General features: G+C 41.7%; 1 protein-coding gene across 2 annotated transcripts in view; it reads left to right on the forward strand.

Moving 5' to 3' along the window:
- The window catches only part of NUP205 (nucleoporin 205), a 168,003-nt gene that overhangs the window by 140,423 nt on the left and 4,014 nt on the right, over nt 1–23,566 (forward strand). For both annotated transcript variants that reach the window (XM_006145012.3, XM_027770489.1), the window contains 9 exons: nt 1,952–2,100; nt 5,222–5,413; nt 6,305–6,426; nt 8,058–8,196; nt 11,024–11,150; nt 12,600–12,676; nt 15,214–15,342; nt 15,728–15,854; nt 22,256–22,422. In XM_006145012.3, coding sequence (XP_006145074.1) covers nt 1,952–2,100; nt 5,222–5,413; nt 6,305–6,426; nt 8,058–8,196; nt 11,024–11,150; nt 12,600–12,676; nt 15,214–15,342; nt 15,728–15,854; nt 22,256–22,422 — 1,229 coding nt within the window. The remainder of the gene's footprint in view (nt 1–1,951; nt 2,101–5,221; nt 5,414–6,304; nt 6,427–8,057; nt 8,197–11,023; nt 11,151–12,599; nt 12,677–15,213; nt 15,343–15,727; nt 15,855–22,255; nt 22,423–23,566) is intronic.

Below are 23,566 nucleotides of genomic sequence, written 5' to 3' on the forward strand. Positions count from 1 at the left end.
GGGATCTTGGGCACGCACGCACACGTGCCCGGCGTGAGCTTTAAGCCACCGGGTCCGGGACACAAACCGCGGTCGACTACGTGGGAGTCCAGCGACATAGCCATTACGCTAACTGCTGGTTCCCTACAAGTTCTTTTTTTTTTAAAAGAATTATTTTATTTAACTTTATTTATTTTAATCTGACTAGAGAGGGACAGAGTAAGAGCAAGAGAGAGAAAAAGCAAACAGCCAGGGCTGGGATTCAAACCGTGGTCAGCCCAGTGGGAGTCCAGCATTTTTAACCACCGTGCCACCTGCTGGCCCCATGAAATTACAAGTTCCTAACAAATAGCAAACTAGTTCAATTATTAGAATTAAATTAGATTGGATTCCTAACCCTTTCTTTTTTAGTGCTGATGACTTTAAATTTAAAAAAAAAAAAAAAAGGTCACTGGTACTTTTTTTTTTTTTTTTCCTTTTTTGGAGAGGTTTTTGCTATAGGGTGCTTGCATTCGCCAGAAAGACAGAGAGACAGAAAGCGAGAAATCATCGCCCAGGGGAGGTGGCCACACCGCAATCCCTTCTCCTCCATTCTCCTCTCGGGATCTAGGGCACGCACGCACACGTGCCCAGCATGAGTTTAAGCCACTGGGTCCAGGACTTGAACTGTAGTCAACTACATGGGAGTCCAGCGACATAGCCATTATGCTAACTGCTGGTCCCAACTGGTGCATTTTTTGACTGTGCACAACAAATGAGTCTCAACATAATTATTAAAGCACTTAAATTGTTCTTCTGTTTGTTAAGAACATATTATAAGTACCTTCTGATCCTGGACTTTCTGTACGCCCTTCTGTTTTTTTTTTTTTCCTAAATTTTTGTTGTTTCTTTGTTTGTTTAAGAGGTTTTTGCTATAGGGCGTGTGCACTTACCAGAAAGACAGAGACAGCAGGCGAGAAATCACTCCACAGGAGGGATGGCCATGCTGCAGTCCCTTCTCCGTTCTCCTCTCAGGATCTTGGGCATGCACGCACACACGCCCGGTGTGAGTTTAAGCCACTGGACCTGGGACTCGAAATGTGGTCAACTACATGGGAGTCCAGTGACGAAGTCATTACACCAATTGCTGGTCCCATGCCCTTCTGTTTATACGTGTTATTTTGTACATCGATTCTTAAAAGCCACTGTGTGTATAAGACCCAGCTTATCTTATTCTTTTTGTAGTGGTTGTCTATAATTCCATAGTATTTTAGAAGGTAATAGAAGCCAAATGTTAAGTTTACGGAAATGTAGTATCCACTTAAAAAAATGTTTGAAAATATTTTCAAGGTCAGGGATGAAAGCAGAATAGTTACAAGAAGCTTTTTAAACAAGCATGAGCTTTTTTTTTTTTTTTAAAAAAAAGAGAGATGGTAATGGAATCTCTACTCCAATACTTCCCACATACTCCCTTTTCTAAATTTTTTTTTTTAACATTTCCTTTAATTACATTGGTATAGTTACCACTGAAGCACTAGGGGGGGGCTCTATAACATTCTTTGTATAAGAAATCATTCAGAGGTCAATTTAAACTACTGTGATGATGTTGGGAAAAAATCATTAGTTTGAAATATAAATTATTGTTTTATTTAATGTATTCATTTCTCTTTAACGTCAGAGGAAATTTGTGTGTGTATGTGTATAGAACAAGAGGGAGGGAAAGCACCACTTAATGGGGCCTAGTCATATTTTCCTTCAGTTCTTTATCCTGTTGGGATCTTGATTACACTTATGTACATCTGGTATGTTTTTCCAAGCTGCCAGGCCTGGGACTCAAACTCTGGTCTGCCACTGGGACACAGTTTTCTCTTATACAGTGTTCGAGAACTGCCCAGTGTTAGTCCAGAAGGACTTTTAAAAAAAATTGCAATATGATCACTTAGTTACTAAATTGCTTTTTATTGGAGTGTTTTTCCTATTTTCAACTTTTTAGCTAAGAAAACTATGTGGGAAAGACTGACAGCCCCTGAAGATGTATTTAGTAAATTACAGCGAGAAAACATAGCCATCATTGAGAGTTATGGTGCTGCCCTCATGGAAGTGGTTTGTCGAGATGCCTGTGATGGTCATGAGATTGGAAGGGTAAAGTAACCCTGGTTTAGTATTCTAACTGAATATGTATTTTAAACATTTTTATTTATTTCTTACCTAAGAGAGAAAAAGACAGACAATGTACCCAGCTGGGTCTTCACTCTGAGATCAATCCCAGCTTCAGCTGACCCAGCCCTCTGGCACAGAAACCCTCCTGGCATGCTCAGGGAAGTCCTGGGACCTGAACTCAGCCTTTTTCTCATGTCCGTTCAGTTGCATTACTGCTGCACCACCAACTGGTCCTCTAATTGAATAAGTATTTTGACTTAAGTTATTAACTGAATCGGCTTTTAAAATGGATGATACATATTGAAAATTATTTTCCCGATTATAATGAATTGGCTTGTTTGCTATAATTTGGAACTTCTGTTTTGTTTATTCATATTTTGTTTAATTTTGCTTATAGAATTTCCCTTTAGAATTACTTTTGCCAATTTTGAGGTTGGCTGGTAGGAAAAGTGGCAAAGGCAGCAGAAATCTTTGGTTGATAAAATGGTGGATAAATCATCTTTATACTAAATATATCTTTTGCTGCCTATTATATGTCTATATTATCTATTACCTTTCTTTCTAACTTTTTTTGCACGCGAGAAAGCTCGTGCATATGTGTGGGAAAGAGTGGGAGAGGCACCCCCAACATGGCTTTGTCACTCTGTGCTTCCCTCCTCCCAGGCCTCGAGCTCCTCGGAATGGATCCTGGGGGAGCATGAGCCTGGCATATTTTCAGGCTGATTTGGGATCCCATCCTGCAGACTGCCATGTGGCTCCAGTATGTTACTGCCCGTGCCACCGAGACAGGGTCCCATTGATATTTCTTTAAAACATGTGGCACTCCGGCGATGATGCAGAGAGATGAGAAGTTCCTTTTAGTGTTAAATTATGTAGCATTTAAATAATATTTTAGAACAATCTGGGAAACAGGATTTTAAAAGCAGGGTAATCCTCAGCTACACTGGCTAGACCTACAGGGCGTTCCAGGTTCAGCCCCCAGCCCAATCTAGACAGCTGGGCATGGTGGCACATGTGGTCCTTGCTAGGAGGTGGCAGGGGCAGGAAAAGTTCATGGTGATTTTGACTTTGTCAAAAATACCACCACATCCCCCCACATGTGCATTCTTATTTTCTCTCTCAAAAAAAAAAAAGCAAGATAAAATGTAAATTATTTTATCGTTAATTTTTATTATATTTTAAAAATATATTTGAATGCAGGGAGAAACATGAATACATTTTTAAGATTGTGTATTTCTTTTTTTTTTTGGAGAGGTTTTTGCTGTAGGGTGCATATGCTCACCAGAAAGACAGAGAAAGACAGAGAGACAGAAAGCAAGAAATCACCCCCTAAGGGGGATGGCCACGCCTCAATCCCTCCTCCACTATTCTCCTCTTGGGATCTTGGGCACATATGCACACACACTTGGCGTAAGTTTAAGCCACTGGATCCAGGACTCAAACCACGATCAACTACATGGGAGTCCAGCGACATAGACATTATGCCAACTGCTGGTCCCAAGATCGTGTATTTCTTATACAAAGTGTCTTTAAAAGTTCATGGAAAAAATGTATATTATGGAGAAGTGTTGTGTGGATATTAAAATTTTTTTTTTTTTTGAAGAGGTTTCTGCTATAGGGCGCATGCGCGCGCCAGAAATACAGAGAGAGACAGAGAGACAGAAAGCGAGAAATCACCCCCTGGGGTGATGGGCATGCTGCAATCCCTTCTCCTCCATTCTCCTCTTGTGATCTTGGGCATGCACGCACACGCGCCCGGCATGAGTTTAAGCCACTGGGTCTGGGACACGAACCACGGTCAACTACATGGGAGTCCAGCAACATAGCCATTACGCTAACTGCTGGTCCCAGGATCTTAAAATTTTTTATGACAAAACACTTATACTTTTTTTATTTGCCATAGGGTGTATGTGCTCACCATAGAGAGACAAAAGAGAGAAAGTGAGAAGTCATCCACCAGGAGGCATAGCCACCTTGCAGTTCCTTTTCCATTCTTCTCTTGGGATTTTAGGCGTTGAAGCACTCCCAGTGAGAGGGACTGGGAATCAAACTGCAGATTCGGCCACGTGGGATTCAGTGTCTTTTTTTTTTTAGAATTGTTTATTTTACTTATTATTATTTTTTAATTTGTGAGAAAGCAAGCGGCCAGGTCGGGGACTCGAACTACGGTCAGCCATGTGGGAATCCAGCCACCTTAGCCATCATGCCACCTGCCAGCCCCAGGATCCAGGGTCCTTAACCTCCACAACACCACTAGCGCCTTTATATTTTTAAAAGTTTTTTTTTTTTTTTTTTTTAATTTGCTAGACAACACATGTGCTAGCCAGAGAGAGACAGAGACAGGAGATGGAGAGATAGGGGGAAGTGAGAAAGTACTCCCCATGGAGGATGGTCATGTGGTCATGTCATAATTCCTCCCTTTCTCCTCCCTTTCTCCTCCCTTTCTCCTCCCTTTCTCCTCCCTTTCAAGATTTTGGGCACACATGCGCATGTGCCCAGGGTGTTTTTAAGGGACCAGGTCTAGGTCTTCAATTGTGCAGTTGATCATGTGGGATCCACCACCATAAACCACCATGCCACTGGCTGACCTGATGCCCTCATTTTAATGTGTTAGGTTTTGTTTAAGAAATGTAACTACTCTGAGTGTATTCCTCTTATTAATACAGAAAAGGAGATAAAGTTTTCAATTTCTTAAAAATACTAAATGAGGAAATGTATTATAAGCAATCATTTCCCTTTTTTTTTTTTTTTTAAGAGAGATTTTTTGCTGTAGGGTGTGTATGCTCCTCAGAGAGACGGAGACAGAAAGCAAGAAATCACCCTCTAGGGAGGATGGCCACACCACAATCCCTTTTCCATTCTTCTCTTAGGATTTTGGGCATGCCCACACATGTATCCAGTGTGAGTTTCAAGCCATCAGGTCTGGGACTCGAACCGCATTGACTACATGGGGAGACCAGCAACATAACCACTATGCCATCTGCTGGTCCCAAGCAACCCTTTTTTTATGAGCAAAGTCCTTAATATTTCTAGGTTACAGTGATGACTATCTGATGGTGGTAGCCATCTCTGCGTTTTGGACTCTGGTTTCCTCTTGCTCCAGATGCTGGCCCTGGCTCTACTCGATCGGATCGTCTCTGTAGATAAGCAGCAGCAGTGGCTCCTGTATATTTCCAACAGCGGCTATTTGAAGGTCCTCGTGGACAGCCTGGTGGACGATGACCGTACCTTGCAGAGCTTACTCACTCCACAGCCTCCTCTCTTAAAAGCTCTCTATACTTATGAATCCAAAATGGTAAGGCTTTATAGACATCTGATGTTTGTAAACATGTGACATTGAGGTCATTTCCTCTAGGGGATGTAGATGTATTAGAAAAGATGAATGCGACATACATATCGAATATTTCTGTCATATGGTGCATTCATTTTTAAGGAGTTGAATTGGGGGACCTGTTAGAAATGAACCTTCTCAGAGTGTAAAAGGTGGGTTGAAATGATCCCAAGAGGGTTTGTTGGACAATGGAACTGCTGCTTCCTCGTTCACTCAGGTTGCTGATGGTGGTGATGTGACACTCAGTGCTTCACGGGATTCAGTAACATGGTTACCTCTCAGACTGTGTTAATTCCCTGTTGAAAATTCCTGTGTTGACGTGCTGCTACTTTTAAACACAAGAGTTTTCAAAATAGTATATAATTCATTGTTTCCTTGCCTTCAACTCTGCTTTGATTTCTGTTTCCTCATGGTTAAAATGGTCACAAATGTCATAATAATAGAACCACTAAAATATGCATTTCTTTGTTCACCCTTTTTTCGCCTTCCTTCATTATTTAATGAGTACTTATTAAATACCTGCTATTCAGTATATGCCAGGCATGGCTCTAGTAGTAGAGACAGAAGAGACAGACTCCCTCCCGTCTTATGAGCCCACGTGCTGAAGAGAGAAACCGCAGTTTGATTGACTGCTTGACCATGCTGGCTCCGTGTGCTCGCACTTTAGAGAAGTTGTACGCTCGGTCCTCTAAACCTCCTAGGAAGAAGGCTGTGTGACGTGCTCTGAGGCTAGCCTAGCATTTCTCTTCCCTGGTGACTAAAGATGAGAAATATGCCCTGAGAATGTGTCATTTTCTGAGGCCATCCGACATGATCTCACCACTGATGCTATTTATTCCTTCTGAAACTTCGTAGGCATTCCTCACGAGAGTGGCTAAGATACAGCAGGGTGCTTTAGAGCTGCTGAGATCTGGGGTGATCGTGAGACTGGCACAATGCCAAGTCTATAACATGCGCCCAGAAATGGACCCACAGGGGTAAGTGTCCATGCAGATTAGTCAGGCTAAGCTCGCAATAAATGTTATTAAGAAAAAAGGTATTCTAAGTATAATTTTGCCAGTGGCTTCTAATTCTATGTGAGCAGTACTCTTTCATCTTGTTTTGTTTTTCATCTTTGTTTATTTTTTGTTGTATGTCCCTGTCATTTACTAATAATAAATAGTTGCTAATAAAAGTAGGTAGGTACTGATGTTTATTTTAATTTTAGAGTAGCAATGTGAGGAAATGGGAGAGAATTTTGTTAGTAATATGTACCTTTCTAATCCTTTTTTTTTTAAAGACTTATTTATTTATTTACTTATTTAATTATTTTGGACAGGGTTTTGCTATAGGGTACGTTTGCTCTCCAGAAAGACAAGAGAGATAGAAAGGGGGAAATCACCCTCCCTCCCCCCCCCCTGTGTTATGGCCACACCACAATCCCTTCTCCATTCTCCTCTCAGGATCTTGGGCATGCGCGTACACACATCTACACGCATCGGCATGAGTTTAAGCCACCAGGTCCGGGACTTAAACCACGGTCAACTGCATGGGAATCCAGTGATACAGCCATTATGCCAACAGCTGGTCCCAAGACTTATTTATTTAATTTAATTTATCATTTTTTTTATTTTGCAAAGGGCATGTGGGTGAGAGAGTGAGAAAGAGAAAGCAAGCCACTAGGTCCAAAGCTTGACCTGTGGTTAGCTGTGTGAGAGTCTAGTTTTCTTATCCACAGTGTCTGTATCTATGGCCCAAGGGAACATAAAAAGAATAGTAAATGTTGGGAACCAGCAGTTAGCGTAATGGCTATGTTGCTGGACTCCCACGTAGTTGACCGCGGTTCGCGTCCTGGACCTGGTGGCTTAAAACACGCTGGGCGCTTGTGCATGTGTGCCCAAGATCCTGAGAGGAGAATGGAGGAGAAGGGATTGCGGTGTGACCATCCCCCCTGGGGGGTGATTTCTTGCTTTCTGTCTCTCTGTCTCTCTCTGTCTGGCGAGCGCACGCACCCTATAGTGAAAACCTCTCCAAAAAAAAAAGAATAGTAAATGTTTGGGAGGTTTCAAGCTTTGTATTTTCAACATATACAAGTTTTCTTGAATAACAATTCTCAAAGTTTGGGACCAGCAGATGGAGTAACGGCTGTGTTGCTGGACTCCCACATAGTTGACCACGGTTTGAGTCCCGGAGCTGGTGGCTTAAACTCAGGCTGGGCGTGTGTGCGTGTGTGCCCAAGATCCCGAGAGGAGAATGGAGGAGAAGGGATTGCGGTGTGACCATCCCCCCTGGGGGGTGATTTCTTGCTTTCTGTCTCTCTGTCTCTCTCTGTCTGGCGAGCGCACGCACCCTATAGTGAAAACCTCTCCAAAAAAAAAAAAAAATCTCAAAATTCAAATAACTCCGTTTTACTACTTCAGTTACAAGTTTAAGCAAATAGATCATTTCATTGAACTACTGATATGTACACACACACACACACACACACACGGGACTCAGAGAACTCGTTGGTAGTCTCACATCTTACTCAGCTGGCTGTAGTTTGGCATGTGAGTGGTAAGGAATTGTGAAGTGTGTACCTTAATACTAGGACTGTTATTCTCTCCTTGCTGGGTTGAAATGAATGAAGCATGTTTGGCATGAGAGAGCCCCCAGTGTTCATCCCCACACCCGTGGATCGGTACCGCCAGATTCTTCTTCCAGCTCTCCAGCTCTGCCAGGTCATCCTCACATCCAGCATGGCCCAGCACTTGCAGGCAGCAGGGCAGGTAAGACGACTCGCTGGTTTAGAAATTGTCTAATCCTCAGTGTAGGTGCTGAAACCTTTCACATAGGAAGCCTAAGTGGGTTTAATCCTACTGTTTGTTACAGAGCGGGACGTAGAAAACAGACCCCTGTACTTGGTTTCGAACCAGGGTACCCGTTTTTTTACCCTCCTTTTGAATGAAACACTAGCCACTTAATAGAGTAGTGAGATGGAATGCAAGAGTTTGAAATTGTTCCATAAAAGAAAGCAGTTGTTGCAAGAGGAATAAGCTGCCTTCTGAAAGATAACCCAACCATGCATTTGAGAGAAGACTCTAAGAGGCCTTGTAGAAAACATAAAAGGTGGATGATAACGCCACATTTATATGTGATATTTAGACAGTGATGTAGCTCACATAAGTGAATATTCTTTTTTTTTTTAAGAATTAATTTAATTTTTAAATTTTTTTCTTTTTCGGAGAGGTTTTTGCTAGAGGGTGTGTGTGCTCGCTCAAAAGACAGAGAGAGACATAGAGACAGAAAGTGAGAAATCATCCCCCAGGGGGAATGGCCACGCCGCAATCCCTTCTCCTCCATTCTCTTCTCGGGATCTTGGGCACCCATGCACACGCGCCTGACGTGAGTTTAAGCTGCTGGGTTTAGGACTTGAACTGCGGTCAACTACATGGGAGTCAAGCGACATAGCTATTATGCTAACTGCCAGTCCCTAATTTTTAATTTTTTTTTATTTGACCAGAGAGATAGGGGGAGAGAGACAGACAGACAGACAGACAGAGGGAAAATGAGGAACCAAACTGCCAGGTCCAAAACTCAAGCCATGGTTGGCGTCTTCACTACCATGACACCTGCTGATTCCACATAAGTGAATTTTCTATCAAAATTTTTTTTCTTGGGACTGGTAGCAGGTGGCACTGGATTCCCACATGGCTAATTGTGGTTCCAGTCCTGGACCTGGTGGCTTGCTTTCTCACTTTCTCTTTTGCTCTGTCTCTCTGGTCAAATAATCATCTTCATTATCATCATCATAATAAATAAAGTTAAATAAAAAAATTATTAAACATATTTTTCTTTTAAGTACCAGAAATTAGTTTATTTTCATTGAACTTTCAAATAAACATATTTCTGTGTTTCTTTAATATTTGTAACTTTTTGCTGATGAATTAGGGTATCACAAATCTACTTTTTTTTATCATGTTAACCTTATTATACTCTAGTCCCTCAGGAACTGTGTTTTTTTTTTTTTTTTTTTTTTTTTTTTTTGGAGAGGTTTTTGCTATTGGGTGCGTGCACTCACCAGAAAAAGACAGAGAGAGACAGGGAGACAGAAAGCGAGAAATCACCCCCCCAAGGGGGATGGCCACACTGCAATCCCTTCTCCTCCATTTTCCTCTCAGGATCCTGGGCACGCACACATATGCGCCTGGCATGAGTTTTAAGCCACCGGGTCCGGGACTTGAACTGCGGTTGACTACATGGGAGCCCAGCGACATAGCCATTACGCTAACCGCTGGTCCCAGGAACTGTGTCTTAACACACTTTGATTTCTGGTAATTTTGTCTGCTTATCCTGCCATCAGGCCTCTGGCCTGTCTCACTTAGACAGAGGCTCCTGTTTCCATCGCCACCTTATCTTTACTGCAGCAGTCCAGGTGATGATGTACCCTTTTCACATGTGACCCTCAAGTCAGTTGTTGGGTTTTTTGTTTTTTTTTAAGAGAGAGAATTTTGCTGTATGATGCATGTGCTTGCTGGATAGACAAGGAGACAGAGACATGAAGCAAGAAATCACCTTCCCCATCCCCCACGGAGGATGGCCACACCATGATCCCTTCTCCTCCATTCTCCTCTTTGCGTTTTGGGCATGCACGCACACGTGTCCAGAGGCAGTTTCAGGCCTCCTACTGGAACCACAGTCGGCTATATGGGAGTCCATTAAAGTAACCATTACACCATTTGCTGGTCCCCCTTAAGTCAGTTCTTTAAGACTGGAGGTTTTTGTTGTCTTCGTGGAAATTAGGATGTTTTTGGTAGCAGTGGGACGTTTTGATACAAGACATTGGTTCCCTAATACCAGTTTTGTTGTTACTATACCAGAATCACCTGAGAAGTTTCTTAAAAATGCACAGATTATTAAGCTCCACAACCAAGCAATTATGGGCTGAGGTTGGGAGTGTACGTTAACAAAAGTGGGCACAGTTCTTGAGTGATTCAGATTCTTGGCTTGTTTTGGCATAGTATCTGCCTTCCAGGCGTTTATAATCTCATTGAGATATTCACACATGGAGCTACAGAGAGAATCCTCCAGATGGTGTGCTATAAATGACAACACAGAAGGACAGAGTTTGGAGGTCAAGATTTATGGTTCTGTTTTTACCACATCAGAGGGAGAATTAGACACAAGCTTTTGTAGTATTTTCTCCACGTCATGCTAGTCAGACATCATAGAGCAGCTTCTTAAATTCAGTAGTCATTTTTATACCTAGTCATCTTAAATTCTTTTGTTACGTTTGAACAAACAGTAAAGAGAATTAGAGGTCAAATCATATTTTCATATAGAGACGTTCCAAATTTTATTATACTCTTCTTTAGTATCCTCTGCATTATTAATTTGTAGACTTGGATATAATCTTTGGATTTCTTGTTAATTTTCATTACGTGTTTGCTTCCTAGAGAAATAAACTATGGCTGTGCAGAGAACAATTTATCTTACTCTTCCTTTTATATTGAATTACTTGCTTTGACATTATTAAACAGATGAATTGTAAGTTTATGATGTAGTTCTCTACTGTCCGACCTCTGTTTCTTCTGTTTTCTTCTTCCCACGGCTTAGGTGTTGCAGTTTCTCATTTCGCATTCTGATACCATACAAGCAATTTTACGCTGTCAGGATGTCAGTGCTGGGTCTTTGCAAGAACTGGCTCTGCTGACAGGAATTATAAGTAAAGCAGCCCTTCCTGGTGAGTTGATTATGTTGCATGGACTTGTAATAGTTCTGTACAGAAAGATACATGCTTCGTAGAATGAGGTTTGGGTTACTCTGCAGCAACATCTGACATATTCAAAATTGGTTCTGTAACAGAGTTAACTGTCTTTACTTAAGTAATACATTTACAAAAATGATATATGCCCCTTATAAAGAAATTCAGAAGGTCCAAGGAGATAATTAACACTCAGAGTCTTACTACCTAGAAAATACCAAACGCTAACATTTGACAAATAACTTTTAAGTCATTGACCTATGTTTGTGTACATGTGTGAGAGAGTGATGGCAACAAAGATACAGAAAATAAATATTAAGTTTACTTGAATTAAGCAGATTAAAAGCTAATTAAAGCAAACAAGAAATCGCTGAATTTACAATGTTTCTTCACGGTGAAGAAACTTTAGCTTTGAAATGATCACTACGATAAAAGGAAAAATTAAGGTATTTTAGTCACTTTTTTCTATGTAATTTCTTTACTCTATGTCATTTTATTTTTATTTTTTATTTTAAGTGTATTTATTCCATGAGTGAGAGTAACAGAAAAAGGGAGACAGACAGACAGCACCTGAGCAGGGCCCTGACACCATGATTTACCTCATCCTCCGCCGGCCTGGATCATGGGCACATGCATGCCGGTGTAACCAGGGAGGCCTCCAAATGGGAATTGGCTTCCCACGTGGGTCTGCCTTCATTAGCATCAGGATAGTTTATTGTTGTACCACTGTGTGACCTGTAAATGTGGATTTTAGAATAATTCCTGCCCTAATGTGAGAGAGAAAGTGATGAGGTCGGTTTTGTTTTTTTTTTTTTTCCTGAAGAGGTTTTTGCTATAGGGCATGTGCGCTCGCCAGACAGACAGAGACAGAGACAGAAAGCGAGAAACCATGCCCCCAGGGGGTATGGCTTCGTCACAGTCCCTTCTCCTCCATTCTCCTTTCGGGATTTTGGGCACGCTCACATATGTGTCCTGCATGAGTTTTAAGCGTCCAGGTCTGGGACTGAAACCTCAGTTGACTGTGTGGGAGTCCTATGACATAAACATTATGCCATCTGCTGGTCCCTCATTTTTAGTGTTTTATATCCTTAAGTCTTAAAAGAAAGTAATTTACTACTGAATTTAGGAAATGTTAACTTTTATGGTTATAAATAAAAGTTAGAGATTTTTCTTGAAAACTTTAAAAAATTATTTTAAAATTCGCAATTCAATGTAGATTTTAGAGTATATAGGAATGCACATATGCTGGTATTAATATATAAAAGGCACTTACAGTCTTATAGTCTTTGTAAAATCATGTTTCTCAGGACTCTTTCATGCAAGAATTTATTCATGTACATAAAGAATATAATGTGTTATAATCTCTCTCCATAGTTTTTAATGCTTTTGTTAGGAAGCTATATTTTTAAAACATTCCAAATTTTATAGGTATATTAAGTGAACTTGATGTTGATGTAAATGAAGGATCTTTAATGGAGCTACAGGGACATATTGGAAGATTCCAGGTAACTGATTTTTATTTCTTTAAATAGCACCCATAAGATGTGTTTAAAAATATACTAATTCTCTGACCTATCTGCCCTATTCTGATCCCTAGATTTGGGCAGTCTTTTTCAACTCTCTTAAGTGATTTTTTCATATCTCTAAATAACATGCTTATATTTTTACTGTAGACTAGACATTCTTAATACAGAAACTTGAAAACCAAAATGCTTTAAAAATCTAAAGCTTTTTGAGCACTGACTTGATGCCTTGAATTGAAAATTCCACACCTGACTTCATGTGATAGATCATAGTCAAGACATTGCCATCCGAAAATATCACATAAAATTACCCTCAGTGGCCAGCCTCTATGGCTTAGTGGTTGTGGGAGCCAGATCCCACATGACTCAACATATTTCAAATCCTGTCCCCAGCAGCTTGAAAAATACACTGGGTCGGGAACCAGCAGTTAGCGTAATGGCTATGTCGCTGGACTCCCACATAGTCGACCGCGGTTCGTGTCCCGGACCCGGTGGCTTAAAACTCACGCCGGGCGCGTGTGCGTGCGTGCCCAAGATCCCGAGAGGAGAATGGAGGAGAAGGGATTGCGGCGTGACCATCCCCCCTGGGGGGTGATTTCTCGCTTTCTGTCTCTATGTCTCTCTCTGTCTGTCTGGCGAGCGCACGCGCCCTACAGTGAAAATCTCTCCAAAAAAAAAAAAAAAAAATACACTGGGTGTATGTTTTTTGTGTGTATGCCCCAAATCCCAGCAGGATGGAGAAATGGAAGAGAAAGGATTGTGGCCTGACCATCCCCTATTGGGTGGTGATTTCTCCCTCTCCTTTCTCTCTGGCAATTTAACAAAAAAAACTACCTTCATGCTATTGTATTAGATTTGTATGAAACAAATGAATTTCTTGTTTAGACAGAGGTCCCATTTCCAGGATAGGTCATGATGTTTATGTAAATATTCCAAAATCTGAAAAAAAAATCTGAAATTTGAGACACTTGGTCTTGAGCATTTCACATAAGGAACACTCAACCTGTACTTGATTTTCTCATGCTAGGAATCATCTGATGACTTCTAACTGAGGAGGATAAGAATTAGATTTCTTTACTTCTTTTCCTTGACCATATAATTTGTATGTCTCCCATCACATAGACCCTGAAACTCAGTACAGTTGACCCTTAAAGAACATGAGTTTGAACTGTGTAGTCCACTTATACATGGATCCCTTTCATAAAATGTACTGGAAGATGTGGTACAGTACCGTACATGTATTTTCTGTTACTTAGAGTGCTATATTTCCTCTAGCTCACTTTATTGTACAAAATGTATGTATATAATATGCATAATGTATAAAATGTGTGTCAATTGATTATTTATGTTATAGTCAATAAGACAGGCAATTCCTAGTTAAGTGTTTGGAAGACAAGATTTTATATATATTTGCAGCAGTGCCAGGGGTGGTGCCCCTGACCCTTATGTTTTTAATGTCTGCCATATAATTACATACTAATTTTGGTTATATAAATATTCAGTGTTACCTTATTAAGATTATATGCATCTCATTTATTTTTATTTGTTTATTTTTTATTTTTTGGAGAGGTTTTTGCTATAGGGTGTGTGAGCTTGCTAGACAGAGAGAGACAGAGAGGCAGAAAGCGAGAAATCACCCCCCAGGGGGGATGGCCACACCGCAGTGTCTTCTCCATTCTCCTCTTGGGATCTTGGGCACGCACGCATACTCACTTGGCGTGAGTTTAAGCCACTGGGTCTGGGACTCGAACCACAGTCGACTGCATGGGAGTCCAGCAACGTTGCCATTACGCTAACTGCTGGTCCCATTATTTGTTTATTTTTTTGGAGAGATTTTTTGCTATAGCGTGAGTGTGCTCGCCAGAGAGAGAGAAGGTGAGAAATCATCTCCGGGGGGGATGGCCATAAAGTAATCCCTTCTTCTCCATTTTCCTCTAGGGGTTTGAGCATGCACGCACATATGCCTGGCGTAAGTTTCAAGTTGCTGGGTCCAGGACTTGAACCACAGTCGGCTGTGTAGGAGTCTGGCACCTTAACCACTATGTCACCTCTTGGCCTCATATATATGTCATTTATAATCATTACACCATGGATAGTGTTACTTTTCTATGCAAAGTTTTGTTTTCCCTAGATTTAATAATTGTATCTTTTTTTTAAAGCTATTATTTTTTAAAAGTTTGCTATAGGGCATATGTGCTTACCAGAAAGAGACAGAGACAGAGAGAGAGAGAGAAAGAGAGAAAGCGGGGAGAGAGTGAGAAAGCAAGTTGCCAGGTCTGAGACTCAAACTGTGGTTGGCCATGTGGGAGTCCAGCGCTTTAACTACCATGCCACCTATTGGCCCTTAGAAACTAGTATTCTTTTAATGAACCTGACGGCTAATTAAATACCTTTATGAAAACTTTAATAGAGTTACCTTTAGTTGGCTCAGTTGGAAGATGTATGACACTTTAAAGAATGATTGCATTCCACAGAGTTCACTGAGCTAGATATCAACAGAGTGTCTCTCTCTTCTATAGCGCCAGTGCTTAGGACTACTAAGTCGCTTTGGTGGCTCTGACAGACTGCGTCAATTTAAATTTCAAGATGAAAATGTGGAAGGAGATAGAGTGAGCAAGAAAGATGAGGTTGAACTGGCTATGCAGCAGGTAAGAGGCTGAGAATGGTATGATGGATCTGTCTTTTATATTTCTGGAACTATTTGATTAAAGTTACAGATAGGAGGCCCGGCATGGATTTGTAATGCTGGGAGCCATATGGAACACTGGGGGTTGGTTCTGGGGCTTACCTTTACACGCGGGATGTAGCTAGATGAGGCTGGCTAGGAAGGCTGGGGGAAGATCATAGTGTGAGAGACCCAGTTGAGGTGCTTCTCTTTCATGAAATAAACAAACAAACTTACTTATAAAAAGCCCAAAGATCTGAGTCATTTTATAGATTGATTTACAGCCTTGTTCTCCTGTAGATCTGGAATGCCATGATAATAGGGCATTTGGGGCTAATTGTTTTGTCACTGCTGTTCTTCCATTGTAGATTTGCGCCAATGTGATGGAATATTGCCAGTCATTCATGTTCCAGAGTTCCCCTACATTCCAGCATGCTGTGTGTCTCTTCACTCCCAGCCTCTCAGAGACCATTAATAGAGATGGGCCACGGCAAGGTGAGCCTCGCTGCTTCTCTGTACCTGTGAAATGAAAGTGCTGTGATTGACACAGCTCTCACCTTGACTTCAGTAAGATGCAGGTTTTTCTTTGCAAGTCAGTAAAAGGGAAACATTTAAATAAGTTTTAAAGGAATAAGAGGTATTATTGTCAGACCTATTTATGAGGCTGGAGAGAAGAATGAGCTTTAAGAATTTCCGCGGATAAATCTAGAAGCTTCATGTGGGGAAAGAATACTTTTGTTTAGTTTTAATTTGCTAATTAAATTGTGTTTACTCGCTGGGGAAAAAGTAAGAGGGGGAAAGTGAGGTAGCACCTCCCACGGGGCATGGTCACGCCATAATACCTTCTCCTCCATTTCTCCTTCCTTTTGGGGTTTTGGGTACTCATGACCATGTGCCCAGCATGTTTTCAATGTCAATGCGCCGGGACCAGGACTTGAGTCATGCCTTCCTCTAAGTGGGATCCAGATGCCTTAACCACCAGACCACAGGCTGGCCAAAGAATAGTTTCGAGTAGTATTTACAGTCCCAAAGGGATTTAGATTGAGATGTAAGCTAGCTGGGGCGGGGGGGAATATGAAAATATAACAGATAGTTTTATATGTTAAATCATGTTCAGTTGGGGCCGGCAGGAAGCCGTGGTGGACTTCCTCATGGTCAACCATGGTTTGAGTCCCTGACCTCGTGGTTTGCTTTCTTACTTTCTCCTCTCTCTCTAGCTCTGGTAAAATTGTAAAATAAAATAAGTAATGATGATGCATAAAATAATTGTACCCCAAAAATTGTGTTTAGTTAAATTCAGTGTCTGAATTGGGCTTTGTAGTATAGCTCCAAATTTCTCTAACATATCTAAGTAAAATCTAGCTCCTAAGTAGGCTGACTTAGCCTGTCACTTTCTGCTGGTTCAGTAGGGGAGGTCTGGCATGTGGGCTGGGAGAATGGGTCGCTTCACTGGGACACTCGAAAAGCAAAACCCAGTGATGGGTTGGTGGTGGTAATAGAATAGACTGCTGGCAGTTTCAGGAAGCCTTTGAGAATGATTTTGTCACATATTTACCTTCAAGATCTTGTATTCTCTGAAAATTGCTTAGTCACAAAAATTACGTATATTTAGTAGAGTAATAGTATCAACCTACATTATGAAAAATATATTAATAGCACAACATATAACCTTGTCATATATATTATACCAAGAACTCGGTAAGACACAATGTCCTTGCTAGTAAAATGTAAAAATTTTTAATTGAGGTATTATTTATATGCAGCAAAATGTATCCATTTCAGGTATGCAAGTTGAATAATTTGGAGAACTATATACAGTTAGATAGATCATCATTATAATCAAACTATATACAATAATCAGGAGTAGCAGGTGGCATAGTGGTTATGTCGCTGGACTCCCACATGCTGACCATGGTTTAATTTCTGGACCTGATGGCTTGAAAAATCACTTTGGGTGCATGTGTGTGCGTGCCCAAGATCCTGGGAGGAGAATAGAGAAGGGATTGCGGTGTAGCTATCCCCCTGGGGGGTGATTTCTTACTTTCCTTCACTCTGTCTCTGTCTCTCTATTTCTTCTTAGCGTACACGCCCTAAGGTATAAACCCCTAACCAAAAATGGAACCCAAAACAACCCCAAAAATATACAATAATCTTGGGGCCAGCAGATGGAGTAATAGTTAAATCACTGGACTCCCATGTAGTCAACCAGGATTCGAGTCTTGCACCTGGCAGCTTAAAACTCACACCTGGCACATGTGCATGTGTGTACAGATCCTGAGAGCAGAATAGAGGAGAAGGGATTACGGCATGGTCATCCCCCTGGGGGTGATTTCTTGCTTTCTCTCGGTCTCTGTCTCTCTAGGGAGTGCATGCGCCCTATAGCAAAAATCTCTCTTTAAAAAAAAAAACAAAAACAAAAAACGCTCTTAAAACACACACACACACAGAGATGCACACACATAAAATCTCCTCTTAAACGTTTCTGCTTGTGGGGACCAGCAAGTGGCATGGTGGTTAAGGGCACTAGACTACCATATGGCAAACCGCGGTTCTAGTCCTGGACTTGGTGGATTGCTTTCTCGCTGCCTCTCTCTCTCTCTGTCCCTCTCTGGTAAAATTAAAATAAATAGATAAAATTAAATAGAATAATTCTAAAAAAAAGAAGTAAGATAATAACATGAAAAAGAAAGTTTCTGCTTGTGTTTTTGTACTTGATTGTTTCTTTCAATCCCCGACCCAGGAACCTACTGTTATACTACCTGTCACAATAGTTCTGCCTTTTACCACCAGTGTCTGCTTTTTCATTTGCTTATTTGCTAGAGGCTGTATGCACCTGTTGGAGAGAGTGAAAGGAGGAAGTGAGAAAGCACCCCCCAGGGGATGATCACATTTCAGTCTCTTTTCCATTTCTCCTTTTTGGATGTTGGGCACCAAAGCATATGTTTTTCAAGCCAGTGGGTCTAGGACTTGACCTGTGTCATGTGGTGTCCAGCTGCCTTACCCACCATGCCATAGGCTGGCCTGTGTGCTGTTTGTATTACGTTTAGATTTTTCGTTTGTTCATCTTGGAGAAGTGGCAGTAGGATCTTAGTGGTGTGATTTTGTTTTTTGTCACACTTAGAAGTGGAAGTCCTTAATAGCTAATGAGATACCTTTAGGTAACAGAGCTTTCTTCCAGGGATTCATGAGTAGTAGTCTTATTCGGGTGAGAGTGTGTCATAAAGAAGTTGGGGAAGTAGCTATGAAGATATATAGTCATATTCTGTGGAGTAAATGCTTAAATGAGACTGGACATATAAAACAGTATCTTTGGCTTAGTTAAGCAAACCAATATTACATAGTTATTATTTCTCCTGTATTCAGAAGTTGGCTCTCAGGCAGATCACTTCAGAATAAAAGGGGACTACCATGGGAGTATTACTATTTCATTCCTCGTATTCATTCATCGGCGTGAGGAGAAATTTCTAGTTCAAATAACGCAGCCAGCGTGGTCAGAAGAGGTCATATTCACTTTCGAAGGAGAGGATGGAGTAATTGGGAATTCTGTACAAATATCCCTTCTCGTTCAGAAGTCATCCAGCAGGGACTTTGAACCTTGTCTATCCCCTATCTGTCTGGACTTTGAAAATGAACAGCAATCTGTTTATTAATCTCTGTAGGTCTCTGCCTTGATGGAAACCTCAATTCTGCCTCATAAGGACAATCTTTTTCTTTAAACTAATCTTTTAAAACAAATTTAACCTGAGTATAAGATTTTCAAATAAAAATATAATTTTGTCACTTATTACTGAAAAACATAAATCATATGTTAGTATCATATCTTTGGTAATTATTAAAATTTTATTTAGTTGCTTTTTATTTTGTGCTAATCTTTCACATACCATATCTTTAGTTGATCTTTTTTTTTTTGGAGAGTTTTTTGCTATAGGATGCGTGCGCTCGCCAGGCAGACAGAGACAGAGAGACAGAAAGCGAGAAGTCATCCCCCAGGGGGGATGGCCACACCACAATCCCTTCTCCTCCATTCTCCTCTCAGGATCTTGGGAATGCACGCACATGTGCCCGGCGTGAGTTTAAGCCACCGGGTCCGGGACTTGAACCACGGTTGGCTACGTGGGAGTCCAGTGACATAGCCATTACACTAACTGCTTGTCCCAGTAGATCTTTTTTTTAGGGGGGGAGGTTTTTGCCATAGGGTGCATGTGCTTGCCAGGAAGACAGAGAGAGACAGAAAGCGAGAAATCACTCTCCGGGGGGATGGCCATGCCACAATCCCTTCTCCTCCATTCTCCTCTCAGGATCTTGGGAATGCACGCACATGTGCCCGGCGTGAGTTGAAGCCACCGGGTCCGGGACTTGAACCACGGTTGGCTACGTGGGAGTCCAGCGACATAGCCATTATGCCATCTGCTGGTCCCCATTAGTTGATCTTAATACTTAAAAGATAAACTTTATGAAGCCTTAAAAATTGTTATTTTTTTGGGACCAGCAGGTGGTGTGGTGGTTAAGGTGCTGGACACTCCCACATGGCCCACCAGAGTTCAAGTCCCAGACCTAGTGCCTTGCTTTCTCATTTTCTTTCTCTCTCTTTCTCTGTGTCTGTCTCTGGTCAAATTAAAATAAATGAATAAATAAATAAAATAAACAATTATTGGGACCAGCAGTTAGCGTAATGGCTATGTCACTGGACTACCACGTAGCTGACCACAGTTCAAGTCTCAGACCCGGTGGCTTAAACTCACACCGGGCGCGTGTGCGTGCATGCCCAAAATCCTGAGAGAACAGAGGAGAAGGGATTGCGGCATGGCCATCCCCCCTGGGGGGTGATTTCTCGCTTTCTGTCTCTCTGTCTCTCTCTGTCTGTCTGGTGAGCGCACGCGCCCTATAGTAAAAACTCTCCCCCCCCAAAAAAAATTATTTTTTCCTTAGACTCTCTTTAAGGATCAACAACCAATTCCCTGCTAATTCTAGACACATGAGTGGGTAGGTATGTGGTAGGTTCAAGAACCCTACTTCAGAGGCAGTTTAACTTAGTGGTTAAGAACACAGCCTGATGACAAAGTGCCTACACTACAAGTAACTTACTGGTATGATTTTAGAAAACTTACCCTTTGCCTTAATTTCCTGTTCATAAAATGGAAGCAATAACAAGCTCTTCTCTGATGCATTGTTGTAAGCATTGGATGTGTTGTATGTGACAGTTGGTTCCAGCTGTTATTTCCATCACTCCTACTATTATTGTCATGTAGTGTATTTATTATTACTTGTGATCTAAGGAACTTCTGTGGTATATGTCCTGCTGAAGCAGTCAGCTGAGGGCCCATTTTGGACTGCATGGTCTGGCCTGGAATGTTTCTGTAGTCTCAGTTTCTCAGTTTCTCGTGAGCTATCTTCATCTTTTGTCTAAGACCCTGAACACTCTTTTTTTTTTTTTTTTGAGAGAGAGAGAGATTTTTGCTATTGGGCATGTGCACTCTCCAGAAAGACAGAGAGAGACAGAAAGTGAGAAATCACTCCCCAGGGGGGATGGCCATGCTGCAATCCCTTCTTCTCCATTCTCCTCTCAGGATTTTGGGCGCACACACACACACACACACACACACGCACACACACACGCACACACACCACGCGTGCGCCCTGCGTGAGTTTAAGCCACTGGTTCCGAGACTCGAACCACAGTCGACTACATGGGAATCCAGCAACATAACCATTATGTCAACTGCTGGTCCCCAGCCCCTGAACACTCTTAACATTTTCCAGACTTGGAGCAAGTTAAGTATTGTGAGAACTCCTGAAATACTTTCGAGTCCTCCCGGCATTGGGTCATCCTCTTTATGGATATCTTCTGACTATAGTAGAGGTCAAACATAGGTCCTCTGGGACCAGGGAAGCAAATTCAACTAGCAGCAGTCTCCTTCCTTTGGAAGGAAACCAGGCAGATCAAGTGTGTCTAGCACGTTCTGGTTGGTGATAGTAGCCACAGATAAGGGACTCTTCTTCCTTCCTCTCCGCATAAAGGCCTGTGAGGTCTGACTTCAAAGCAAATTAAGGGAGTTGGTTGTGAAGGAAGCAAATGCAGGTCTCTTATTCAGTATTCATGGCAGTTTGGTCATTAAACAAAGATTATCTCCAAACTGAACTTGAAATCTCCAAGAAATCTCTCATTGTTAGAAGAAATTGCTCTGATCACGCCACACAAACGTCTCTGAATGAGATTGGTATTGCTTTCTAGTTTTTCCCTCTGCAAACAACGTGCGTGACATCCCACTGTTCCTTTGCACCATTAGAAGACAGATAAAAAGGCAGGTCATTTTATTTTACTATCCAAAGGGAGTTGTGGTAAAAGACTTGTTAAAATTTAAATCTAGTGCAGTTTTTGAATATTTGTTAGCGTTCTCATTGTCTCTTCAAAAGAATGACATTGAGCTGGCAGTTCAGTAATAGAAAGATGTAAACTTGAAATGAACCTCTACAGCTGAGCCATGAAATCCAGCAAAAGGAATTACTCACCTAGGGTCAGGAAACCCCAGAATTGTGTATACCGTTTGTATACGTGCAAGCACACACGTGTGTGTATGTGTCTGTGTGTAAAGGTTTATAACTTTTACAGAGTTCTCAAAGAGGTCTTCCCCTGATGAAAGGTGAACTCTGTCGGTGTGTATCAGCCCAATTCCTGTCCTCTCAAGCTCCCCACCCCTGTGTATGGACGTGATTACAGTAGCTCCTAACCACTTGGTCTTTGAACCGTCAGTGGTATTTACGAGTGGTCTTGGGTTGGTTTTATGGATAGTTTGCATGCCTTTAAATTCTGCGCATCTCTTGTTTTAAAATGGGTCATTTGAAATACATACAAAATATTTGTAAGTGAATGTTGCTTTGTATCAACTCTATTTTAGATACCCAAGCTCCAGTGGTCCCATATTGGCGCCTGCCTGGTTTAGGCATTATTGTCTACCTGCTGAAACAGAGTGCGAATGATTTCTTTAGCTATTATGACAGTCATCGACAGAGTGTCAACAAGCTACAGAATGTAGAGCAGCTTCCTCCAGATGAGATAAAAGAGGTATGAATCTTGTAATGAGCTGTGGGGACTTGAGAAATTACTAATAAGGGCTGGAGTATTGGTCTCAGACTTATGAGTAAATATGATGTCTGCAATTTAACTAAAGAATGACTCTTCCTTGTGACTTGAAGAAGAGTCACATTAGCACCAACCCATGAACAGAAACTCTTAACTGAAAAACAGCGAAGGAGCACCCGTTCAAGAAAATAGAAAGGAAACTGGCCTTCTGTTGGGAATTTATACTCCTAGGATCTGTGCTGAGAAACCTGGTTTCTATTGCAGATGTTTTTTCAGTAGAAATTAGGGGAAGCATCTGTCTTCTGCATCTTCAGTATCTATTCAGTACATTTTTCAGACAAATGGGATAGCATATCAGACTGGACTGCATTTCCCAGCCCACAATTATGCCCTTGCACTTTCTGAAATGAAGCTGAAGGGGTCTGCTCCCTGAGCAGCGGGCTGCTGTTTCCATTTGGCACTGCTGAACTGTGAGGCATGCTAGGCAGTTCCCAAGGCAGTGCTTAGCTTCTCAGTGTCCTGTGCAGCCTAGACGGTGAGCCACTTCGCCAATCCTGGCTCATGTCAGGCTTCCTAAAAATTTCCATGCCACTTTTAGGAATATTCAAGACCTCTCTCTCTTGCCACTTTTCTGACAATCATAAGGAATGTTTTTTAAGTGTTTATTTGCCAGGGTCCAGCCTCGGTGGGGGTGGGTTGAAAGACAGATCCTGGGGCCCTACCGGGTCGGACTCTTCTATTTATTATGTGCCAGACCCTAAGCCACATGTAGTGTGGATACAGGAAATGAGTAATATTGGCACTCCCTTTTCTCACTTGAGGAAACTGAGGCACCGAAGGCTTGAATAGCTTGCCCAAAGACACACACCTACCAGGAACAAGGGCAAGATGCAGTCCTCAGCAGGGTTCAGGTAGCCCCTGAACGTGTGTGGTTTCCACCTGGGACTCCTTCTTCCCCCACGGGTAGCCCACTGGCCATGCTGGGCAGCAGAAAGCATGTGGCATTTCACCAGCTCCACCTCAGCATGCCTTCTAGCAACCCATTGTGCTTTAGGTATGTCCAAGTTGAGAAGTAACCAGGGAAGCTTTGAGGACCATGCTCTGTTATGCTCTAGAAGCCTACATG

This window comes from Tupaia chinensis, unplaced genomic scaffold (assembly GCF_000334495.1).
Source record: "Tupaia chinensis unplaced genomic scaffold, TupChi_1.0 Scaffold000140_1, whole genome shotgun sequence".
Lineage (NCBI taxonomy): Eukaryota > Metazoa > Chordata > Mammalia > Scandentia > Tupaiidae > Tupaia > Tupaia belangeri.